We start from the raw sequence: 12,074 nt of genomic DNA on the forward strand, positions 1-12,074 counted from the left end.
AACAACATTTTCGCTAAGGAAAAAGTTGTTTCAAATCACCTCCCGAATCACCCCTTTCAAGGTGTTACAACATTTTTGGGACACCCTTAGAAAGTATATTCTCTATATACTCAAAGGTCTATCTCCCATATAAGGGCCAATCATTACAATCTTCAATCACTACCAAAGAATAGAACTTAGAGATAAAATAGTCAAGGAAATAGATGAGCCGAACCAGAATGTGTACGAACTACTAGTATTAGATAAACTGAAAATTTATAAAGCTATCATTAAGTTTTTAAAAGCAGCAAACTTAAGATGCAAAAATTAAGACTGAATTTAGTTGATAGAAAAAAGTGTATATTTAGGCAATTATTATATAGTAATACTGTTTCTGATATGTTATCTTATGTATAATACGTAGCATAAGTAAAACCAAAATGTGTATTATAGGAAAAGTGTAAGGAGTCCAATAGAACTACACTATAATAAAGCATAACCTAACCCTAACCTCCCATTGAAAATTTTATGCAATTTTAGACTATGTTGATGTAGGTATCGGTAAAATGCCCTGGATCTATTAAAATTTTGGTATGTTTTACGAAATTTATTTAAATTGTACAATGTTAATTCATATTAAAAATTGTCCATGTGTTCTTTTGTTTCCTCCTTTGATCTATCAGTCAAAAATGTGCGTTAGGAAAAATTAAATCCTCCGTACAATTTTCCCTGTAAATTTAATGTTATATCATAAAGATGAGTAAGTTGCAACAACTCTAAACCTTATATATGCTTTGATCCGTCATGTAAAGCAAAATCGTCCACACAGATAAGAAACGTTTGTGTAATGGAAAACTGTGTGCGAGCAAAGCTGTACCAACTTCGTCGGAACTTCGTGTTTGCTTAGGCTCGTCTCTGGCGAAAGCATTTTTCGAATATAGTCACGACGATACGAAAAACCTGTTGAATTTAGTAGCGTCGGAAAAAACACCGAAGCCCTGTTTTACGATTCCAATCGATGATCGTTTACACGAGGACGTTGCGTCGCCGACCAACGACGATGTCATTAAAGCGAACGCCCATGAGAATATATTGGGTAACGTTACGAGGAACCAAACCTATTTGACGTAATTACAGCTTTAAATAAACTTATTAGAAATAGGTGAAGACCTGTTAGAATGCTTTCGGAAGCAGATCGAAGAAGATTTACGAACGAAAATAGAAAGACAGTCGCAAGAGAAGTTTCATGTGTATCAGGCGAAAAAAAGGAGGGAAGCCGAGCTAAAAACGCGGGAGTTGCACGCGAAATATGAGAATTACATTAAAACCGTTCAGGACGAGTTACAGGAACAGCTGGAGGTATTGAATCTTTTTACGATATCTTATTTCAATTTGTTTTTCACTTCGTATGTAGTTTAAATAAATATGATTATCTAGCGATAAAAAGCTTAAGATCGAAACTACGCGTGCTACGCCTCAGAGGGAAACAAATTTCTCCCGATTCCTTTTGAATATTATACACACACAGAATCGCTCGATTTCTTTTACGAGTCCATGATTTTCTATAGAATTTATTCTTTTCACTGAATCGAGTATATTTTTGGTCTTCAGGCAGAATGGGCAAACGCTGCTGAGGAATGTGCCAAGAATACTCAGAAAGCAGTTGTGCAGGAACGAATGAACGTGACCCATGATATGATGCAAAAGATGAGAACCGAAATGGCTTATGTTGTACAGTCCTTATACAGAGAGTTCGAGGATACTTTTCGAGCTCAAAGAGAGAACATAATCGCTGATTTCAATGGAATTATGAGGTTCATAATTACGTATTAGAATTTTATAGAGAAATAAAAACCATTTGCGCGAGAAAATCCATGTTCTGCGATCGTACTGCCACATTCTCCTCGATGAGAGACCAACCTTTATTTCTCCCTACGATAGACATAACATAAACTCAACTTCCTAAAATATATGTAGGGAAACGCATGTAAAATTAAACGCAGAGAAAAGAGAATTCGAGTCGAAAGTGGGCAGAGATTTGTACGTTCAGAAACACCAGCTTCAAATGCAAAGTACCGTAGATATAATCAATACCCTCTGTTTGGAACGATTACGATTTTGTAAAGAAAAACATACCATACACGAACATTTTCAGGTAGATTTCGATTTCGTTTGCAGGTATTACCGTTAGTCTAAAACAGAATATTTATTTATACGATATTACGCCCAAATAGAAACAAATAGCCGGCTTTCACGAACTGATCGCTCAACTGAAGGATGTTATATGCCTGATGAGGCAGGAGATTATTAATTGTTACGTTGAGAAAAAGTCGTTGGAAGAACAACTTTGCGATGTCGTTAAACAGTTTCAGAAGTTCATCAATTTTATATTTCACACTGTACCGGGACAAGCGGAATATTTGTTGCCATTAGAATTTCAACGATCGATAGTCTCAGACAAAAATAAAGAAGAAAAGAATAGCAAATCTTAAAGACCTATCTAGGTATACCAATGTTAACATTTACGGAATTTTATAGTAAGCTCTCTGCATATGGCATACCGTATGCGTAGTTAAAGTTATAATTTAATGAAAATGCGCGCCTCAAATGAATTTTTATCTCAAAAGAATACACTTGGAGAAATCTTAACTTGATATAATTACAAATTTTTTTCTTTTCTTCGTATCGACATATACTATTATGTTTACTTCAATTTCGTTATTAGTTCGCATTGTCAACGCATACCGAGAGATTATATTTAGAAGGGCGATACCATTCCGGGTCTCTCTGGAGACTCGATATTCTTGGATGGAAGAATTCTCTTATCATAACATTTGTTTGTCCAACCTTGCTTCGCGGTACAGGCGAGTAATCCGAAAGATGCCATCCATACACCCAACTTGTACAGTCGGGAAAGAAGTAACGATCTTCGGGAATATCTTTTAATCTACGACGATCGATGACAATGTCAGAATGAAACTAGTAATTGTACAGGCCAAGGCACTTGAAACAGATTGTCACGTTTACTTTGTTAGACGCAAAATGGTTCGAACAAATCTTGCTTCATTCAAAAAACTACAATTTAACGTATGTAAACGACGAAATTACGAAAGTGTTTTGTCTATTCCGTTACGGTTAAATATTTTCATTCGTAGTTGACCTTTAACGACTTTGAACCGTAGGTCATTGTACGCATTTCAAAGCGCTCTATTAAAAGATACACAAGAGACCATATCACGTCACGTAGAAAGGCGTAGTTGACCTTCGTATCTTCTTTACACGTTCGGTTAGTTGTAAAAAAAAAATAACTAAACGAGTTATTCGGGTGGCTTAAAAAAAGTATACTAAGATACTTTTGGTGTTGTTACTAGGTTGTCCCATAAGTTCTCGGACACTTGATGCTTGAAATTCTTTATGACATTTGATCGAAATCGGAATTGAACAATTGGCAGAAAGGTGGATGAAAAGTACCGGAAGCGATGGCGTTTATTTTGAAGAATAAGTATTGTTTGATTATAATGTTATTATAAAATAATTGATCGGTAGCAAGTGTCCGGGAACTTATGGGACAACCTAGTAAATATAAATAGATAACGCTGAGGTAACGAAAGAACTTGAGGGTAACGTTTTGTTTTTCATTATTTTAACCTTTCATGGAAATAATTATCAGCGTTGACGAAGCTTGGAACGTCGTGGTATAAAATTGCTCTAACTCGGGGATCGATCGGTTTCATTATATCCATATTGATGGAACCATCAGGTTTGAGCGGTCTCCAATTAGGCAATGGTTTTGGGAGTATCTATAAAATAGAAAGCCGTCGCTTAACTTACGACGCGCAACAAGAATAGTTTGTACAATACGTCACGTGTTTGCGTACAATGCCTGTGCTCGATTGTTTCACTGTGGATGGTTCGATTATCTCCTGAGTTTCCGTCGCTTTTAGATGATCTAGCAATTTCTGTTGATTTTTTCGAAACCATTTGATCCGTAGAGATTCTTCTTTCCGTACCATAGCCACGTGAAACGCTTGGCAACGGGCGTTGCAAATTCCTCTGGTCGGCATGATTCAATTTAGTTCGTCGCGCACGATAATCTGCGTAAAAACGTAACAAAGAATTTGAATATTACACCATTAACCCGGAAAGTTTAAATTCCGAAAGAAAATCTTTTCACGTATCGTTAATCAATTATGCATTGCCCTGAAGTAAAATTACGAAACGACGCCTCGATGCTTTAATGTTTATTTCATGTTATTCATGAGCGAATTCTTCCATTAGTATTGTTTACTATACAGCAGGGGAGAATTATTGTTATATATGATTTTCGTACTTTAAAGAATTATTTTATTTACATCGTTATTACATATAATACGTCTCGTTATACGAAGATCAATTATTTTTTGCATGTGCTATCGTTATAAACTTATACGTATAATAATACCAGTGGGAGCATTGTTTTATGTACAAATCGATCGAAAGGAAATTAGTCGATTCCAGAGGCAGAGAATACGTCTCTGCTGTTAGAGTTAATATCGGAGAATGCATAAATACTAAATAGTATGTTTGTTAATTTTTAGATAAATAATTGATGGAAATTGACTGGTTACCCCGTGACTTCCGCGCAGAAATTAGAAACTAGATTTGGAATCTGACGACAATAAAAAGTGGGCTGCTGGTATTACGTTTCGCTAAAGCACAGTGAGTATTTATTTAAACACTTAAAACAAAAGTGTACATACAAATTTTGCGCGATAATAAAATTAAAAAAATGACTGCAAACGCGCAAACGTTTGCTGAACACCGAATATGATTCTTTGAACGTATGTTTATTTGGAACATGTGAATTTTATACGTATTTATCTGTATATCGTACGTGCACAGATACACCGTATTATAATCTGAATGATTCAGACTGAATCTAGCTGGCCAATTTCACGAAAAAATTTCTTTAAGAATGGTACAAATCTGGCGACATAGGAATAATTTTGAATGCCCTTTTAGAAAATAGTACGTACATTGTCGTAACGTGTATATGAAAAAAATATTTCTAAAAAAGTGTTTACATCGTATATACTTTTTACGTGCTTAAAGGCCACCGACGTATTTTGTATAGTATCAAACAATGACGTATCGATGAGTTGTATTACGGTGCCGTAACAATAAATAAATATGGCGTGAAATATGAGTTCTCACGTGATATTACTCCCTCTTAAAGTCAACATCAAATGACCCAGTAATCACAGCCATAGGAAGCAATATTGTGGTACATCATAATGTGTAGATGCAATGTTGTTTATATTACAAACTGACTAAGGAGCAATTATTAATTTGTACTTGGATAATCAAGACGAATTGTGCTTATAGCACAATAACATTGCCGTTTCCTTCCTAGTCTGTTCTTTCATACTGTACATACTCAAGTAACATTAACTTATCTATATTGCTCTACAAAAATAATTACTTTACACCGTTCGCAGTTGATCTAGACTGCTACTATAGTAAACAATTTCTCCTTCGCATTAATCTAAACATTTTCCTTCTCACGCAAAACTTATCTAGAGATTCGTTTCGAAATCCGATGTATTACCTTAGTAAACTTACGTTTTTCTCTAAACTTAGAACGTGCGCTATATTTTATATAAATATCAAATACTAAAATTTTACATTTTTATTTGAAGCAAATGAGAATTTTTTTTTTTAAATGTGAATCCGTAAGTCAGAGATTATCTTTCAATTGTGCTGACTTAATTATGCTATATACAAGTTATCGTTAAATTTTTCCATGCATCCCACTGTTTTCTTTTAAACCTAAGCGTATGGTACAATGTTGAATATATATAATCTAGTTTATTATTTAAGCAGAGCATGTCTATCAAACCTAACGTTTTCAAACAAATGCTCGTATTAGTTTTTTTTCATTTGTAACTTGTTAGATATAACTTTGCTGTACTGAAGTGAAATACTCTTAACAGTTCTCTTTTTGTACAAAATACGTATATATTTATTTGATTCAAAATTAAATACGACTCACCCTAATGGACAATTATTGTTACGTTTCGATATTTTTGTATACATTAAATAATTTATGAGTGTCAGAGATAGGTTCACACAAGTAGGCTAACATATAAGTTACTTTATAACAAAAATACATAATTTTTTCATAAATAAATTGAATGTGATTTACAAATAATTTTGTGGTGTTTTTGTTATGTATTGTAGTCATAAAGTAATAAATTTCAACGTGTTGGACAACAGTTGGCAATACTAGTATTAATGAATATTTCTCCTTCGGAGTATTATAGCTAATTGTTGATTTCAATTTTGTTGCTTCTTCCAAAGTAATGTATGACACCAGTAGATAGTTTGTCTAATAGAATATTTGGTAATGTTTCATAATGTTATAATACAAAATGAAATAAAATACTTGTTATCTAATTCTTTGCTTCGTATTTATCAGTCAATTCATAGTGTTCAATTTGTTTCTGTTGTCGATGTCGCGATTATCGTATCATTTGTTTTACTTTTTGCGCAAGAAAATGCAATTATTTCATTACGATTGGAAAATGTTATTTAAAATAGTCACATATTAGGAAGTAACTTACGAAATTTTCTGATGCCTCTTTCATACTAGAGAGCCTGCGTCCTGCACTTGGCTCAGGCGTGGATTTTTAATTGAATGTACTTATTCTTTATGAATTATTATACACATGTAATAATACCACAATAACAGATGAATTAACAAAATATCACTCTTCGTCGATAAACTCTTGAAATACGAAAAACGGACGCTTATTCTTCATCCAACAGTGTTCCGGTGTAAAAGCGACGTTGAACAATTTAGATATACCTAACTTGTAGTCACATCGAGTAACACTGAGGTCGGGGAATTTTTATTAAGGTATACGCTTACGTCTTGAAAGCGACTAGACCTAGACAGGGCAGCCTGATTCTGATTTGTACCAATTGCCTCATTGTCAACTTCTGGTCCACAATAAGCATCGTCTTGTTTCTCGTGTAACACGTATTTGAAAAATTCGTATCTAGAAAATGTTTGAAAAAAAATATTTTCATTACGATACTTCGATTTAGTTTTAAATCGATGTAATTATTAACCAGTGCTGTATACTTACGTCGACCAACAAATAGTGGTTGCTGGCATTTGGTAAATAACGCGGGCATTTAAACCACGGAAGTAACCGCGTGCCCCGCCGTATGCATAGACTTTCCTAAAAGCATCTATCATACCTTGAGCATGTACACCGTTTTGGGTATTTAAAAGCGTCTTACAAACATCTAAAGGTGTCGTGATTGCAGCAGCAACAGCTCCTGCTAATGCACCTACAATATATAAACAAGTTTTAAAATAAAATCCATTTCTCGAGAACGTTAATGTCAACGTTTTTTAGACGAGACGTACATACCAGATACTATGTGTGCTGGAGGATTATACATGTGTCTTGGGTTTGTGAAGATTTGCGACACTTCATAAGTCATGAAGTGAATCATTTGAAAAGGTACATTCATAGCCAGCTGAGTCGTATAACTTCTATAGAATGCATATAAACCTTCAGTTTTATATATACTCTTTATACATGTCATGACATTTCGATATGGGGAGTTATACATTTGTAATCGCTGTTTAACCACTGGAATAAGATAATTTAATTCTTCATTGAATAAAATTCTAAAAATTACGAATCACATTTAGCTCGTTGTATTTCCCAAGAAAGGAAAATTACACAAATGTAGCATTATATAAATTAATTATATTGTATCGCGAAAAGGTTTAAGAAAATTTACCTTCTGCTGGATTCATCACACCATCGTGAAGAAGCGTTGCTATACAACCAGCGGTTCCATACACCGTCAAATTAAATTCATTGTGATTTCTCGAACTCAACAGCTTATTTTTAATGAATTCATAGCATGAAAAATATAATGCGTGAGCAGGACCAGCTCCCACAACCATTGCACTCATACCACGAATCGGTCTCAAAAAACCTTCCTGTCGTATCATTCTAGTCCAGACTTCTCCCATTCCTCCTCCGGCACTTGGACCTGGAGTCAATGCCTGCATTCTTGTCTAAATGTTGACAAGAAATAATGAAAAAATTTAGTAAAAATCGATATTCTTATTACTTTTAACAGAAGCAAAATAAAAAATAATAAAAGTTTTCAGTTGTTCTTAACTTTTAGACCTTGTAATTTTCATTTTGTTCTATCATATAATTTCATTGATAAGTAGATGTTGACAAGAGGATATCAAGATGTCAAGGTAATCTTAAATATCATGACTTGCAAATATTACAAGATAAAAACATCGGTTGACACTTCTCAAAGTATATGTAAACAAATTTTAAGATACTTTATAGTATGATAAACAATAGTGGAAATAATAACACGTTGCAAATTTTATGAATACAAAGATATTGAACTTTAAAATCTTTATTTTGTAATGCACTGCTTAACTGACAACAAATTGTAACGTGTTTAAACCTATGCATTTTCTGACAGTTAAAGGAGGAGTAATGATATAGGTTGTGGGCAGAAAGAAAACTAAAAATAGAACCTACTGCAACAGACCGAAGAAACTTGTTATATAATGAATGTTTGAAACTCATGCTCTGCTTAAGAATTTTATATATATTAATACCATTTGTAATTTCATTTAAATTGTTTAAAAATTACAAAGTAATCTTTGCTTTCACTGTCGTTTGTGTACAATTATTATTTAATGTTTAAATTTTCTTAACTTTAGTGCAACGTATATTGGTTTGTAACATGCAGATCAAATAGCAAAGTTACAGGTCGACAAAGATTACACTACAGTAAGCGTATTTATGTCCATTAAGAATTTAGATGGTCTTTTTTAGAGTAACCGTTTAAAAATAATTATGTAAATAATGTAAATAAATTAACAGTACATTAGAACAGTAAAGTAACGTGGTGAAATGATAAGAATGCTTAATTAAAAAATAATGAAGGAGGCGGTACATGAAATATTATATTTATTTTCATTACATAAAGTCTTTGATATTGCCTGTCAGCCCAATGTAGGTACTAGCATTAACTTGTACAGACAATTGTATTCATAGTTTTGATAAGTAGCCATCAAGTGTATGGTAGCCATACGATAATAGAACATAATTACTAAATCACTCGACCATTAAGTTGATTCATTTTTTGAGTACAACAACCTAGCAGTACCTGGAAATAATTATGAAACAATGTTGGCTGAGTTCACCGCACAATTTCCTTTGCAGTGATTTTATAAGAGACGGTAACAATCGTGCAATTGCAACGTTGTTGCAAACCGTCCGTTGTTGTACCGTCTGAAAATGCTCGATCGTACTTATCATGAAAATAAAAGTGTCTTCACTATTTACTCGTGATTACATACGATAACGATACGCGCGACTCGCTCGATTCCTGGGTTTCCACGAGGAAAGTGTAAAAATTCCAAGAATCGATCTAGCGCCGAAACCACGAGTCTGTCGTTATTCAATGACTGTGCAACTTACTATGTCACGGTATCGAATGTCATCGAATCTTCTTAGAATGCACAGAGGATCGAATATCGTGTACGGTTGGAGGTTATGTAAAAGTATCGTACGAAAAAATGGATAAAAATAATTACCTTGACACTGTCAAGCGGGTACATCACACAATGTTCCATAATTCCGGCGAATGCACCTGCTGTCATGTGCACGAACACGGAAGACGTGGGCAGAGTTTCGTATACTTCCGTATTCATGGTTTTCGCGAGGCGTCAACGCGAATTCCAGTTCACAGACTTTAAAGTGCGCACTTGTTATGCACTCCGCCGTAAGACGAGCGGACGGACGCACGGTTTTTCGGTCTGCGACCGAAATGCCGAGAGTTACCGCTGGTGTAGCAGCATTTACTTCACGATAGAAACGACTGTCCGATTCTAAACGTAATCGCTAGCGAACGTTCGTTCGTTCGTTCGTTCGTTCGAAATGACGAGACGTAATCGTACACGTTGATCGAATCTTAATGGAACCGTATTGGAATTGAAAAGACTCTGCTACCCCCCGATACGCAAACTACAATGTGCAATCCCCTCCACGTACTCGGGAACGCTAAGAAACTCGTATTCTGTCGGACTAGGCGCGATCGGTACACAGAGAAATCCAGAGGTGTACAGGATTTACGTGCGACCGTTTACTAGAATAGTTACGGAACTGGATGCATATCGGCATTACTCGCGATGTTGCACAAGTTAATACAAGTGAGGTTAGGCATACACGCACGTGCCGCGCATGCGTCGTAGTCACCACGTGGTTCGTGCATGCAGTGTGTTACGCAGCAGCGGTGGGCTTAATAAATAGTCTGACACTCTCTATAAGACGTGTTATGCATCTACATTCAGGTGCATGGTGAACTGGTGACGTATCGATACTATCGACGCTACTTCTTATCGATAGAGATGGGGTGCACAATCACTAACCGTTATTTATCACAGTGATCGCAAAGTCACGATCACGATGGTGATTTAATTTCATTCGCGAACGTGATCGTGGTTCTTTTATATTGCTAGAATTGCGTGATCACAATTCTCGATCTTAATTAAATTACTTTTTATAAAATGTTTCAATATACATATTAGGTCGTCCTAAAAGTTCGTGCCATTTATACTTCTATTTCTCAAATTAATATGTTGAACATACTCTTAAGTGTCACAAGAAAAGATAATCTGTCTCATTTCACAATAGTTTCTCACCTCTCTCACATAGTCATTATACCGTTACTAGCAAATTTCTGTGGTTTTTTATTAAATTTCGACACAGTCTTCGACACGAACTCATGGGACGACCTAATAGTTTGCACAAAAAATCCGCATATAATATCAATTTCAATTTCCTTTATTAAGTAAATTAGTAGATCATTTATTTTGTGTGGTGGCTACTTCAGTCCCATGCGAAAGAATATTTTCTAAAGCAGGATTACTTTTAACGAAAAAAAGAAACAGATTGCAAGCAGAGAAATGATCTATGCTATTATTCTCGAACAGCAATACATAGTTACTTATTTCTTATTATATATATTTCATTCCATTGTTATTTTGTTCTTTGTATTTTATTTATAGTATTCGTATTATGTTTCATGTATTAATTATATTATTTTCTAACAGTGTTACATTTTGTAAAAGTCTAAAGACACTTACAACTAAACTAAGACTTTTAATTCATAATTATAATTATATAATTATAGACGTGTAATTATAATTATAATTATATATTGTCTTATATTCATTACTCTTCACTGATCCTCATTAAAGCATTCCTCTATTTACTATTTACTATTTTCTTTACTTTACTTTATTTTATGCGGTGTAGGTAATTCGCATTTTTGTTTTGATGACGTTAATTACATACTTGTGTAGAATATATGTAGAATATACAGGTTAGGGTGTTTTTCATTACGGTGCATTTACATTTAGGCTGAAAATTCTAACAACGCGTGCAAGGAACGGTTATGTTGTTCACGGATCAGAAGCGATCACGAAAAATCACGAATCACGAGTGATTCACACGTACTTAGCAGTTCTAGCCATCTCTAGTTATCGATAGCGATCGCTTGGGTACAACGCGCGCTCGTTACTTGATTGTATCAATGTTCGATACCGATATTTGTACAAGGAGTACATATGATAACCACAAGAGATCGAGCAGGTATCGAATCGCACTTGAAATAAAGAAACGGTACAATAAGCTACTTTTTAAATAATTTTTACTCCTTTGAACTCAGTGTACATGAAAACAACGAGAGCGATCGAGGAATACACCGGGAAAGGTCACATTCTGATTGATAGCAATTGATATTTCCGGTCTGTTGTGTATTCGATAACAACCGTTCATCATTTTATATTTCAGGTAAAGAAAGGAAAGAGTTTCGATGGTAGAAATTGAAAAATAATATAAAAGAATCGTTTAATTTAAATGTATCAATTGTGCCTCAAATCGTCCAAGTTAAACTAGCCAATTGTCTCTGGTTCATAGCGGGAAAGTCCCAGCATTCAGATAGATTACCTTATATGCTAACGATACCCGGAAAATGTCAGCATTCGTGTA

The 12,074-nt window shown here is 34.6% G+C and overlaps 3 protein-coding genes across 3 annotated transcripts; 1 reads left to right on the forward strand and 2 right to left on the reverse strand.

Moving 5' to 3' along the window:
* Positions 1-735: 735 nt before the first annotated feature.
* Positions 736-4,927, forward strand: LOC128894618 (uncharacterized). Its single transcript, XM_054156466.1, has 7 exons — positions 736-739; positions 788-1,075; positions 1,136-1,338; positions 1,591-1,793; positions 1,957-2,134; positions 2,214-2,483; positions 4,557-4,927. Exons 1-6 carry the CDS (start codon positions 736-738, stop codon positions 2,469-2,471), a joined length of 1,134 nt encoding a protein of 377 aa, XP_054012441.1. The 3' UTR covers positions 2,472-2,483; positions 4,557-4,927.
* Positions 2,490-6,722, reverse strand: LOC128892925 (protein ATP6V1FNB-like). Its single transcript, XM_054153583.1, has 4 exons — positions 6,582-6,722; positions 3,858-4,073; positions 3,628-3,779; positions 2,490-2,926 (listed from the first exon to the last, which is right to left on the reverse strand). The coding sequence occupies exons 2-4, from the start codon at positions 4,041-4,043 to the stop codon at positions 2,701-2,703; spliced, it is 564 nt and encodes a 187-aa protein (XP_054009558.1). The 5' UTR covers positions 4,044-4,073; positions 6,582-6,722; the 3' UTR covers positions 2,490-2,700.
* On the reverse strand, positions 4,658-11,533 carry LOC128892848 (mitoferrin-1-like). The gene is made up of 5 exons (XM_054153439.1): positions 9,617-11,533; positions 7,780-8,062; positions 7,401-7,625; positions 7,110-7,317; positions 4,658-7,019 (listed from the first exon to the last, which is right to left on the reverse strand). The coding sequence occupies exons 1-5, from the start codon at positions 9,731-9,733 to the stop codon at positions 6,827-6,829; spliced, it is 1,026 nt and encodes a 341-aa protein (XP_054009414.1). The 5' UTR covers positions 9,734-11,533; the 3' UTR covers positions 4,658-6,826.
* Positions 11,534-12,074: the final 541 nt, after the last annotated feature.

This window comes from Hylaeus anthracinus, unplaced genomic scaffold (genome assembly GCF_026225885.1).
Source record: "Hylaeus anthracinus isolate JK02 unplaced genomic scaffold, UHH_iyHylAnth1.0_haploid 0, whole genome shotgun sequence".
NCBI lineage: Eukaryota > Metazoa > Arthropoda > Insecta > Hymenoptera > Colletidae > Hylaeus > Hylaeus anthracinus.